Source organism: Prunus dulcis, chromosome 4, assembly GCF_902201215.1.
Source record: "Prunus dulcis chromosome 4, ALMONDv2, whole genome shotgun sequence".
Lineage (NCBI taxonomy): Eukaryota > Viridiplantae > Streptophyta > Magnoliopsida > Rosales > Rosaceae > Prunus > Prunus dulcis.
The window spans coordinates 10,956,697-10,970,601 of NC_047653.1; the positions used below are offsets into that span (position 1 = coordinate 10,956,697).

At 37.3% G+C, this 13,905-nt stretch overlaps 1 protein-coding gene across 1 annotated transcript; it reads left to right on the forward strand.

Moving 5' to 3' along the window:
- Positions 1–853: 853 nt before the first annotated feature.
- On the forward strand, positions 854–4,030 carry LOC117625928. Its single transcript, XM_034357527.1, has 7 exons — positions 854–887; positions 964–1,220; positions 1,421–1,457; positions 1,636–1,919; positions 2,235–2,271; positions 2,481–2,749; positions 2,950–4,030. The coding sequence occupies exons 2-7, from the start codon at positions 966–968 to the stop codon at positions 3,607–3,609; spliced, it is 1,542 nt and encodes a 513-aa protein (XP_034213418.1). The 5' UTR covers positions 854–887; positions 964–965; the 3' UTR covers positions 3,610–4,030.
- Positions 4,031–13,905: the final 9,875 nt, after the last annotated feature.

Genomic DNA, 13,905 nt, shown 5'->3' on the forward strand with positions numbered 1-13,905 from the left:
GTTGGGCCCCACTTCCTTTTTTCTCCTCCTTCTCCCCCCCCCCCCCAAAAAAAATTCCANNNNAGCTTTGTTACTGTTCATCCGACNAGTTTTTGGGCCGCCATCTCCTCCTCCGGCCACCCCAAGCGACGACATGGGTATCAAAAGAACCAGCACGTTGTCCTCTACTAGCCTCACATCTCAGCCACTGCCAACTGCCTTCTGGATCGCCGAAAAAACAAGAAATTGGCTGGTTTTTACCCAAAATCTCCATCCTCGTTCGGGCAATTCCGAGCACCATTTGCTTCACTCCAGGTATAATTTTTCAACCTCTCTGTTCTTGCTGCTAGTTGTGTTGGTTAGGAGAAATTTCTGAGTTTTGGAGGATAAATAAGCGATGAACAGTAACAAAGGGGAGGGGCTGCTATTCTAGAATGGGGGGAGGGGGAAGGAGGAGAAAAAAAGAAGAAAAAAGGAAGTGGGGCCCAACATTGGTAAAGGAATGTCAAAAAAATTGACGGAAGGGGTAACGTGAGATGGTTTTTAAAAGGTTAGAGGGTACTTTGATCGCTTTCAAACACAGATGGTAATCTAAGAGAAGTTTGAAAGCACATGAAGCATGTACATAAATAAATGGGGTGGGAAAATTAATTTTAAATGACAAATGTCTATTTTCTAGAAACTTTTAACTTCCGAGAGGAAGAAGAAAAGAAAAAGAAAGATAGCTAATAAATGGCGGGAGATTCAAATGAAAATAAAACGCGGGACAAACTTGTGCGCCATCGCCTAAACACAAGTACCAACACAAAAGCAATATAATTTCAACAAACTTTGTTTCCTAATTTTTATTTTTTTTTCTTTCTGGGCTCGCAGATTAAGGCCTCTTGCCACTTGTTCCATCGTTTCTGGTTTGTATTGATCTTTCTCAAGTGTCTGAAATATATTAAATTTTTATCTTCTTTGATTTTTTTAATTTTATTATAGTCATGGCCTCGCCTCCAGATCTGAGAAACTGGCTCCCAAGATACCAGTATGAATCACCTGCACTGAATTCCGAGTCGTTGCTAGATGATTTCGGCATCGATGAAGTCGAAAGAGAAGAAAAAGAAGAAAATTCAGGTGGGTTCAGGGGAAATGGAAATAAAGATGGAGCTTTTGTTCATGAGAAGCAAATCTCAAATGGGGTTGTGGAATCTGGCAGCTCTTCTGGAAATGAGCATGAAAACCAATGTTTAAGTAAGGTAGCCTTGCTTCTTGTCCTTTTTTCTTTCATGGGTTCTATTTCATATGGAACACAATCAAAAGATTTCATAGTTTCTATATATAATTTATGGTTCTGAATTTGATTTTAAGATTGTAAATTAAAAGTAGAAATAAAGAAATATTGTACTAAGAAGTAATGTCCCACATTTAAGCATTTAAATCAATTTTCTTGCTGCAGATTCCAGGTTCTTGGGAATCAACTGCGTTCACTTCAGGTTTGTATCACTCATATCCGTAGTTTTTTTTTTTCCGCCCAATTTATTGATTTGTTTGGCTACTGAGAAAATGGATAATATAAGCAATGCAGTCTTTGATTAATATTTCTTGGCAATCAAACAGAAGATATGTGAAAAAACAAAGTAATTGATCTGTTTGTGTTTCCTCATCTGTTAGAGCCCACTGACATCAGAAACTGGTTCTCAAGCTATGTGTATGAATCTCCTTCATTGGATACAACTGATGATTTTGGAGGTTCTGTTGGCAAAGAAAGTAAACATGAGAAGGATGGCTTTTTGGTTGGAAACAGAAACAGGGAAAAAGAAAAGGAATTAGGGGATTTTAGTATAAACAGAAGTGATAGCGAGGAGGTTGTTGGTGAAACGGTACAGTCAGATGGGCTTGCAAATTGCAACATCTCTATGACAGATAATGAGCAGGAAAGGCAGCCTTTAAATGAGGTACTATTTCTGTATCTCTCCTTTTCCCTATAGAGATTTCAACAACCTAGTCAGTAAATCCTTATTCTCAAGATCTAGAGGTGATTGCAGGATATAACTAATGAGAAAGAAAAAAATAAAGATCAATCACCAATTATAGAAAACAAGGATTTACTCTCCCTTACCAACCTGAATCTACTAAAACAAAGAACTAGAAGTGCATTACAACGAAAAGCGAGTAGTTTTCCTCACACTCACAAATAATCTGTGTCTCTCCCCTTGTTCTCTATCAAGAACCCAAATAAACAGTAGTCTCACACAATTTTCTTCTTGTAGACTCCAGGTCCTTTGGAGTCACCTTCGCTCCTTTCAGGTTTGTCTCACTTATTTCTGAAGTTATTGTTTTTTCCCTTCGTTGAATTATTGGGCTACTGAGAAAATGTATGTAAGCATTGAATCTTTGAACTGTATTCTCTGCTTCCATTTGTTTTCTTGGCAAAATAAAATGTAAGATGTGGTTTTTTATGTGAAGAATATAAGAAAATGAAGTTATTGATCTGTTTGTGCTTCCTGATCTGTTAGAGCCTATTGACATCAGAAACTGGTTCTCAAGCTATGTGTACGAATCTCCTTTGTTTGAGACAAATGATGGTTTTGGAGATTTTGTTTGCAAAGAAAATAGAAGTGGGAAGGATCGGTTTCTGGTTGAAAACAGAAACAGAGGAAAAGAAGAGGTTTTGGAGGATTTCAGGAAAAAGAGAACTGATGGTGAAGAGGTTGTTGAGTTGCAGTCTGAAGGGCTTGCAAAATGTGTCAGCCCTGGGAGAGATAATAAGCAGGAAACAAAACCTGTAAGTGAGATACTCTTTCTATATCTCTCCTTTTCCCTATAATTTCCCACTTTTCTTTGTTAAACCTTTCTTTCTTCTGTTTTGTTTTCTTTGGTTATGATAGTTGTGTATTTCCACATTATTGATATTGATGAATCAATAACTGACATAATAATTCTTGCTCAAGTCATCATTACCCTAATAATGTCTGTAAATTACAGGGTCACCCCAGTCGAGTAGATGAAAACCTACCTAGTCAGAATGATTTGTATCTCAACCATATGCCTAAATCATTGGAAAACCATCTTATGGGTCCAACACAAGATGTCGAAATAGGTTCTCAATCCAAGCTAGAGCATAAAGGAACCAAAATAAAGCCATCGAACATCGAAAGAAGTTCATGCTGCAATAATGAGAAGTCTCCACAATACATGACTCATAACAAGGATTTCACTTTACAGGACAATTCAGAAGCAAAATCCCATGCAGAAGTTGATTGTTTATTAATTCAAGGTGATGCAGATTTAATTCCAGTTAATGGAGCGTCAAAAAGAAAACCAACTCATGGAAGTGAAGACAGAAACGATAAGGGAAAAGAAATATCAGAAGATGGTTTTATTAGAACAAGGAAAGACAAACTTCCAAGAAAAAGTTATGAAAATATGATGGAAGGACGACAAGAGATTAGTAAAGTGACAGCTCCATTAGCAGGTGGAAGAGATGCAGTAGTGAAAAGAAAGCCCTTAGCAGATGCAACAAATTTTCATCATTCTCCTGCGATGGAGATCACTGGAAAATGGAAGTGTCCTCAGAAAAGTAGGCCAAATCTAGGACCCTCTTTGAAGCAGCTTCGACTAGAAAAATGGGTTCGTAAGTTGTGAAAGCTTAAAATTAGAGTATCTTGGATGTTTAGAGTCCAGTAGAACGTAAAAGGGGGTCCTAACTAAGACAGGCAGTTGTGAAACGACTATTCTTGTGGCACAAGCTTTGAAATTTGGAAAATCACCGATGTTGAAGAGAGAACAGCCAAAGCAAACCTTAAGTTCATTGCTTGCTCTTGCAACCGAGATAGACAATTGCTAAAAGACTACTACCAAATAGCAATTTAAGTCACTGTGGGTTAACCCTTCAAATTGAGCATAAACAGATACTTTCTGTGGTGGCAAGGTTTCTCATAGAGTGATATTGCTCATAATAACTAGGCTGTCATTTGAGTTGATTTCCAAGCTTTGCACATTTTGCCTTGTGTAAATTCCTCCAAGAAGGAGAAGAATAACAAATCAGATAATGATTTTCCTCTCATGTTCTTGATTCCTCCCTATACTTACTAGAATTTTAAATCCGGGGTTTCAGAATTTATTTCTCCCTGTGTTTGAGAGTTATTTTTTCTTGAACATTATGTATCGGATGCAGATCCTCTGCTTGTGTATTGTATGTTTGGATCTGATTAGGTTTTAATTGTAGCTTGCCACTTCACTCTTCTACTGATATAATGGCTACTAAATTGACACGTCCTATATTAGTCATTTTTCTTAAGGAACCAAATGCCATTCTGCCATTCAGGTTACTAAATCAAATTGGGAAAAAACCGGTCCCAACTTCGGAACTTCCTATATATGTACAAGGCAATTAAGTTGCCTATGTATGCCACAACTGCTGCTTCTTTTTCTTCTTCTTCTGCCTCTCCGTAATCTTCTTAACCAAAGTCTAAGAACCATGAAATTTTTGGACGTGGGCGAGGCTAAGAAGCAGGTCTTGTTTTCACTGTCAACAACTCTTACCAATGTGATGTTTAACTTCATCATTTTGGTGTCTGTGATGTTTGCTGGCCACCTTGCTCAGCTTCAACTAGCTGCTGCAAACCTAGCCATTTCATGGGCTAATGCCACCGGCCTTGCTGTTGTGGTAATAATATTACTGCTCGTAATTAATTTCTCCGGTTATATATATATATATATATAGGGATGGATCTGTGGCATTATATTTTTGACATAAGTTTTGACATAATTTTTAGACCATTAAATTATTCCACTTTTAATAAATAAAATTAAATCTGACATGACTTTTTGACATGAAAAATAAATTAAAATTTTTTTCTCTCTCCTCTCTCTATTTTCTTGAAAAGGTAAATTTCTCTCACAAATTTTTTTTCTCTCTCTCTCTTCCCTAATCGTTCTCTGCTAATCATCTCTACACAAGGCAGTCGTCGCCATGGTTAATGCTGCCAAGCACACCTTACACAAGGTCACCAATACAAGAAAGGAAATGATAGCCTTACTGCCCAGCACCCAATCAAGAGGTGGTGGAGAAAAGAAGGCGAAGGGGACCTCTATTTTCTAAGTTCACTGGTTAGGTTCGTAGTTTGTGTTGCCTTCTATCTTGTTGGAGCTTTAAAGCAAATATGGTAGACAAGTCCTTATTCTTAGTTGTTCTGTTAAACATCGAATTGTTCTCGACAATCTTTCTCTAATCAATTGAGATTAGAGTTTCAATTCAAAAAAATAAAAATAAAAATCTATCTTGATGCTTTGGTTCTCTCGCTTCTTTCAGAATAGACATTCATTCATTTTCTCTGTTTTCTATCTCTATCAGGTAATGGTGGTTGCTAATGTGTTATCAGAAATAATAACAGATTAACATAACTTAATTAACAAATTATCAGCAGTAACTCTAACAACAAAAAGAAGGAGAATGAGAATGAGAGATTGATTAAGAGAAAAATGTTCATGCTACACGAGGGATTTCAGATTTTTTGGGAAAGAATGAGAGAAAGATCAAGAAGTAAAGAGTTTAGCAGAGAATGTTGATGAAGAGAAATAGGAGAGCGAAAAAATGCTTTGGTGATAAAAATTTACCTTTTCGAGAAAATATAGAGAAGAGAGAAAAAAATATTTTAATTTATTTTTCGTGTCAAAAAGTCATGTCATATTTAATTTCATGCATTAAAAATGGAGTAATCTAATGGCTTAAAAATTGAGTAAAAACTTGTGTGAAAAATATGATGCCACGAATCTGTCCCCATATATATAAGTTTTTCTTTTTTAATACTGTTGGAGTTTATAGTGTATTGTTTTGATACTGTTGTTGGTTTGTGCGTGAAAGGGTTTAGGAAAAATAGGACACATGAAATAAAGTGATTTTATTAGATAGGAGGAGAATATTACGTAGTTTTGTGTAGCTAATTGGCCTCCTAGTGGTGTAGCTATTGACCGTGGCGGAACCAAGTTAAAGGCTAACCTGGTATGTAGCCCATGGATGCTTTTGGGTGGAAACAAAATCATACTTATATTTGTTATAAAACTAGAGGAATTGAAAGAATTGAGGAGAGAAATTGGGATAGAGAAAAGCATAGAAAGTCTGATATTTTCATTCTCATTCGTTTCTCACTTATATTACAATGAGGGGTAAACATATCTGAAGGTGGAAGGAAATTTCCTTCCAATGTGGGCTCCACTCTATATCTTATCGTTTACAACACTCCCCCTTGGAGACCACAAATTATACGGAATATGCCTCGTTAAAACTTTGCCAGTAAAAACCCAGTGGGACAAAAACTGGTTAAAGAAAAAAGAGTACATAACCATGCGTAACATAAAATTCGGTGTATATTGACATGCGTGCGACACTGCCTCGTTAAAACCTTGCCAGGAAAAACCCAGTGGGATAAAAACCTGGTCGAAGGGAAAAGAGTACAGTGTGGAAAGGTCTTATTGATGGCACGCTCCCCCTGATGCTTGGCAGAATATCTTGAAGCCATACTGTTGATCATCTGTCTGAATGTCATAGTTGACACTGCTTCTGTGAGTCAATCTTGAGCGACACTGCCTCGTTAAAACCTTATCAGGAAAAACCCAGTGGGATAAAAACCTGATGAAGGAAAAAGAGTACAGTGTATGAAAGTCTTTATTAATACCATGCTCCCCCTGATGAATATCTCCCCCTGAAAACTTCATGACTAGCTGTTTCCAGTAAGCGACCATAGAGATTTCCAGAGTCCGCATATCTAATAACACTTGGGCTATTTATAATTTCACTCAAAAATATGCCCGTATATGGTGTTATGCTTAGATAGCATCAAATATGCCTCACATCATCCAAAATGATGGAGTTTGAGCTCTATCTGGAAAATACGATGTCCGGTCCAATATACTTCCGGAAAATCCTTCAAATGTCCAACGAATAATCCGCATAAAAATGCTTCAATACTTTCTTAGTATAAGCAATAATCTCGTTGGCATAATGCTCGATCTTTCAGTCGAGACAAATATTTCTGGAACTCTTGAGAAGCTTTAATGTGTTTGCAAACATATTAATGTACTCACTGAGGCAATTTATGCATATTAGTATTGAGTACGGATTTTGTGCTTCAGGCACATGTCATTCAGGGACTTGCTTCATGCAATTTCAATCCTTTCAAGGATTTTGTTTAAAGGGATTAAACTTTATGACACATTATATAGCTTTAACCCAGCTATTTATACATCTTTAGGGAATCACTTCAGGTGATATGCTTTGTGCATTTAATAACCCTTAAAGATAACATGTTGGTCTCCGTAAATGTGCAATAAGGGGGGGCACAATTAAATTTGTAGATATGGAGAAAACCCAACATTCCTTGTTTCTGCCAGAAACATTGTGTCATACAAAGTAGGTATATTCCCTTTTATTCCGAACACCCAAGTATAACTTTCAGTATTAACAAATTTTGGGGTTCGTACTGTGGGTTTGTTCTTTCACGTTCATTCTCATCTATAATGGAATTGCCTCATCCATTTTGGCCAATGATATTGTCGACATTTAATAATTGAACGTGGTTCCAATCAACACAGCCCATTGATGATTTGAGTAGCTACTCCAAAATCAAAATTTGTCATTCATCAATTCATGATCCCACCATTCTCATTTGCATGCGCATGCATCAATTATAAGCATTTCTTTGCTTTTGGGTACCCAAGCCACTGCAGGGGGCTTTTATTATGTGAGAATGTGGATTATAACCTCCAATGGAGCGTTATGTTATAGTAGGGCATGGATAATCTCCATTTAGGGAGTTGGAACATTTAGAACCATATATCTGTCATGCTGCAGGCATGCACAGATTAATATATACATGTCAATTAATTTCTGGGACTTTAACCCATACAATTTGCAACGCATTAGGCGTGCACAATATCAATATTGACATGTCAAGGGATTGTCCTTTCGGGACTTCAATCCACATCATTTGCTACGCAACAGGCGTGCATCATATTGATCACTGCTATACCCATATTCTGTTCTTATGGGACTTTAATTTGTGCAGTGTATTATCAATGTATCCAACTTGCAATTTGTAAAATTTGCATTAATAATTCATGGATACATACAAGCCATTCTTTTGGAACGGACTTATCTCCCCATTTGGTTACCTTTCAAGATAAAATATCAAATAAGTATATAAGCATAAAATAACACAAGTATTGCTTACATCCTTAGGTGGGAGAAACTTTTCTCAAGTATCATTCAAGCTTGTATTGGCCCAGTAAATATAAAGTATCGCTTGATGATCTTGTTATATCCTGCAAGAGCAAAAATCACAATTCTTCTATCTATCAAAAACAGATAACCCTTATGAACAGAGAGTTATAAAAGGAAAGAAAAGATACAAAAATTGTGATATTGATTGCAAGGTAAGGTAAGCAATCAGGGAAGGAAGCTGGTGGGAGCAGACAAGCAGCTCATCAATCAAGGAAGGAAGCTGGTGGGAGCAGAAAACAAGCTCTCAATTCTCCTAGTCTAGAAGGACCTCAGGAGATTAGAGCACAAGGCCGCCTTCACAATTCCCTGATCTTGCAGAAACATGATCAGGGATAGTCTTGCTTCCTGAATGGATGATCAGAGATAGTCTTGCTTCTCAGGCATATTAAGTGCTTAATGATAAGAAAAACAAGTAGATATAACATCATTTTGTATGGGAAAACTGGATGTCTTCTGCAAAGAAAATTTCGTTAGTAACACATTTATACACAAATACAATGAATAGATAGAACCGGTGAATTTCAAATTAACCATAGGAAAAATTGCGAGATTCTCGGGATACTTTTGAAAAAGTAGCTCCGTGAAATCCGTAAAGCAAGATCGGCTTTGAAAATAATACTTGAAAACGCCGAAAGTGCCGACAGGCATTATCAGAGGCCACGTGAAGTTTTGGACTCTTGCGAAAGAAAAAGATAATGTGGGGATTCGAGAAGATATTGGAATCCTGAAAAGTTGCCACATTTTCGTCTATAGATATTGCCTTTGCAAAACTTGATTGAGCAACTGCGTTTCAACTCAACTTTGTTTCAACTCAATTTCCTTCATTTTCTGAAACTTTAGTTTTGTAAGACTTTCTTCGAAACCTTCTTAAAATGGCTTCCTCTTCTTCCTGCCCAAATAATTTCAATTTAAATGATGCTCCCACAACAACCAGTGACGCCAAAGTTTGGCGTCCATCCTTTGTATCCCAAAATCGTCATCTCACAGTTAATGATTCTGTGATGATGAATGATGCTACTGCTGTCACAGTAGCTAGGAATTTCATTATTCCAATGGATGAAATGCTGTTGACAGGGAGGTCTGAGGAAGAAGCTATTAATGACTCAATGGCTTCTAGCATTCAGAGTGCTGCTTCTGTTTCTAACTTGGCTGATCGTTTGCGTGTTAGAGCAAACGAGGTTCAGAAGCTGACAACTGAAAATTATTCTCTTCAAAGAATGCTTCATGAGTCTCAAAAGGAGGTTGAGAAACTCAAAGGAGAGAATAATTCCTTGTTGAAACTGGTGAGTTCGTACTCTGTTGATACACAGAGAAAGCTAGACATGCTGCAGGTCTCAAATGAAAGAATTTTGGGAGACCACGAGAGGCTCATGGCTAAGCTTAAGAGGCGCCGTCCTCTTCCTTCAGAGGCTTCCAGAACATAATGTAATTTTATAGATTTTACAGGGCCTGCACCTTCATTGCAGGAGTAAAAATCTATCTGTTGTATGTTCCTTTCCTTTTATAATAATAATTGCGCACGTTCTTAAACTTGCATATGTGGTTTGTACGTCTTTTCAAAATGACGGTCTGGAACCTCGTGCCTTATAGGTTCAAATAACCACATCAAATCTCTCATATTGCCATGCATGTGAGCCCAGAATTTTTGGTCTGGGTTAAACCCAAACTCATAATTTATTCACTATTTTCAAATGGACATGAAATATGAATTGAGTAAAAGCCACGATAATATCTCAATATAGTAGTGAAGAACATTAACCACTATATACCCACAACTTCAAGTTTTAGGATCTCTCATATATTTGGATCCATGGGCTTCCGGCCCAAAATATGTGGGGTGCCTCAATTCATCATTTGACGTTTATACTGATATTATCCATTTCACGGTGTATTCTTAACAACCGGGATTCACAAAATATATTTCTTCCTTGAGGTGTTGATTATAACAAAATCGAATTTTATTAAATTCATCATATTCTTATGCCAAAGAAATATGTGGCATACCACAATTTGCAGTAATACCTCAAGGGATGTCCATTTAATTGTTGGAACTTCAGGTTCTCAACACTGTTAGATTTTGAACTTCGGGTCAAAATCACATATTTTCATGGTATGGACATTTTTACAATTTTCTGTACATATTTCGGGACCTCAAGTCCTTACATAATTGTCCATATTTTGAGGAACTTCTAGCATCTCATTTAATTGCTCATCCATGAGTGTAAGGAACTGCAGGTTCCCTTTTGTATATAGTGACGGTTTACCCAAAATGGTTAATATTTATGCATACGTCACTATTCATGTGAATAGTACTATTCATCAATTCATGAATACATATCTATTCATATGTACAGTACATTTGCCAGTACAGTTCTTATCCATATGTACGGCACTTTTAACCAATACGGTACTGTTACATCATTAAGGAACCCCAGGTCCTTATTCACATGTCAGGGATCAAGGACCCTTAAGTCCGATCACATGTTTACAAATATAGTACCGGAGAGACTGCCAGCTCTCATATCAATATCATCATCAAGGATCTTCAAGTCCTGATGTAAATGTATGATGAGGATCAAGGAACTTCTGGTCCTGATCTGTATACTGTAAAAACTCATCATACAGCACAATTAATCCATAAAATAAATTTACTGGTAAATAAATTACTTGTATGGACGTTAATCCCGCACCATACCTTAAATTAAATGTGCGGTAAAGTAAAGATAATTATTTGTGGGTTCATAACAACACCACAATCAAATAATATAGTAGATAATATTATTATCGTTTGTGGAAGGCATCATGATTGTCTCTTAAATCAAAAACTTTCCACCTGCAGAGCAAGTTAAATAGTGTAGGATAATACTAATGTAATTGAAAGATAAGGATGCAGAAGAGGGTCCTCGTGTGGTCCTCGTGTGGAAAATTAGACACACAAAGCACCCACAATTAATTAATAAAATCCACTACGGACATCAACCTCATTAAGTCAAAAAAAAAAAAGCAAACCTTATCATGACATTATTTACGTAGGTTGGTTTAGTGGGGAATAATCTCATGATTAGCGTAGTCAATTAAAGACAGTAGTTAATTAACAATGATTAAAATGACACCCAGGCCTAGGTCCCAAGATGTATAATTAAGTTTCCTTCGTTAAAAAAAACAAACCTTATCATGACATTAATATATGTAATTAGAAAAGTTGAGACAAACCATAGTGCTCGTGAAAGCGTTTGTCTGCTCCATGATTAATGAACATGAACCTGAAGAGCAACTTGAGATTGATTGAAGGCTCCTCTTCTTCCCCAATCTCCAAGAACCAAAAAGCTAAGAGATCCATCGGCTTTGGGTGCGTGCTGGAATCGTCGTAGTAGCTCTGCTGCACAAGACAAGCTGCACACAACTAGAACAGAGATCAAAACACTTGCAATAGTCGTGGTCTTCATTTCCATAGCTAGCTAGCTGGCTTAGCTAATTAAGAACAAGGGAAGAGTAGAGAAATGGAAACAGAAGAAGCTTAAAATGGTATGGAGGGTCTGTTGGATTTGTCATCTGAGCATGGAGGCAACCAATCATGAATTTGGGATTCCTAATGAGTTGGGCTGTTCTTGTAAGGCTGATTTGGCTGCTCTGTGAAACCAGCCTCACGCTGTACCCTCCGCTCTAAGAGACACGCAGCCCAAGCCTTCGCATGGACCACATGACCCAACTCACCACAACTTGGAATGGGCGAGTCAGCAGATTGTAACAGACAACCCAATTTCAAATTCATCCTCAGCAACACTCAAAATTGGTGACCGTGGCTACCTCGTCCTTCTGGATGGTGAAAGTGGAACATGGTCCTCCAATGAAACCCAAGCCATGAACCCAAATGTTTCTGCTTTCGATCATGCCAGATATGAAGTTGGGGTGGAACTTAAGCTCAAGCCTGGACAGGTGCATAACCTCATCATTCCAGCAACGCGCAGAGGCATTGGAAGGATTGCTCAAGTTCAGTGCACGTCTTCTACAACAGGAAAGGTTCGAAGAGCTTGGAGTGCGGTTGAAGCCATTCGGTCCTGAGAAGGTTTCTCCCAGGGAAACTGCCATTTGGTTGATCAAGAGCTTCAAAGAGACTGCAACCATGAATGGAGTTCTGTTCTGTTCTGCTCCGCCAGTCGTCTGTCAGGCTGTTCAGCTAATGACTTTGTGCTCGGCCACCATGACCCCATCGTTGATTGCGGCCTTGGCTTCGAGTCTGAGCAACCCAAATCCGCTCCAGAACGAAAAATCGGGTTTTGGGAAGAGGAAGTTGGGTTTCCGGTCGGGTATGGGTCTTCTGGTGGAGATGGCTGTGTTTTTCTTTGTGTTTGTTTGACTAGGTTTCATCGGAGAATTCAGTTGTTAAAGCGAATTCGTGCTGATAACGTGTTATAAAACTAGAGGAATTGAAAGAATTGAGGAGAGAAATTGGGATAGAGAAAAGCATGGAAAGTCTGATATTTTCATTCTCATTCGTTTCTCACTTATATTACAATGAGGGGTAAACATATCTGAAGGTGGAAGGAAATTTCCTTCCAATGTGGGCTCCACTCTATATCTTATCGTTTACAACAATATTTGACTTGTTTTAATATAGTTCAGTATGTATTAAAGTTCAAAAAATACAATTTCTCTATTAATTTAGTTGCATGGAAGTAATAAAAATACATAGTAAAATAGGTATACTTTCAATTTCGTCGTTGTAACACATTTTTATTTTGATAATATCAGTTTTCTTGTTGTATTTAATATGTATTTGTTTTATATTAAAATTTATTGAAAATTATTTAATGGAACTATGAATTAGTGTGGTTTATATGATTTAATATATATACTTCTATTTCTGGAATGGCTATAAAAACTGTAAGTAATAAAATAAAATAAATAAATAAATAAAAAGATTCATTAGATTTTACCCTAAATATTTTAGCTAGTTCACCTGTTAAAAAATTCGGAATTCCGATCTTTTGGCTACCTATCTTCTAAATTTATGACTCTGGGCTATTGGCCACGGTTGATGGGTTAGCTCTTGGCTCCCTTAGTAGCTTAGGTAGGGAGTTCTCTTGGCTAGACCACACCCCCTTAGGTTGGGAAGATCTTGCCGCCATTCACCAGCCACCGAGTTGGGCTTGCAATATTCATTTATGTGTTGCCGAGCATCTTCTTCCAAGTTAATACTCATGATTTTGTTTTCAACCCCAAACTGACATTCCTCCATATCTAGAATTGTTTAGAAGATCCTTTCGTCACAAATGAGCATTAGTACTTTCAACAAATACAAAGAGGATCCTCTGTGGATCCCTAACTAAGCTTTGGAGCCACACTAACTGGAAAATTACAAAACCAGATACAAAAGTTGTGAAGTTGATGATCAAAATTAGCCAACTCATCTGCTACCATATTTGCTTCACGAAACACATGACTAATTTGAATTACTTGAAAATCCGCCAATAGAATATCTATAACAAGCGAAAACAAGCGCCGAGGGGATGTTGATCACCCTCTAACAAATTGATTAAAATTTGCGAATCCCCTTCAAAGCATAAGCAAGATCATCCTAGCCTTTTAGCCCAAATAAGTCCATTCTTTAGGTTTTTTTCAGGTATATCTTTAGAACTTGTTGCACTGATCAACTTTGT

Coding starts and splice junctions, on each gene's coding strand:
- LOC117625928 (XM_034357527.1), top strand. CDS start 966: ATGGCCTCGCCTCCAGATCTGAGAAACTGGCTCCCAAGATACCAGTAT. Junction 1,221..1,420: donor AAAACCAATGTTTAAGTAAG/GTAGCCTTGCTT, acceptor TTCTTGCTGCAG/ATTCCAGGTTCTTGGGAATC. Junction 2,750..2,949: donor ATAAGCAGGAAACAAAACCT/GTAAGTGAGATA, acceptor TGTAAATTACAG/GGTCACCCCAGTCGAGTAGA.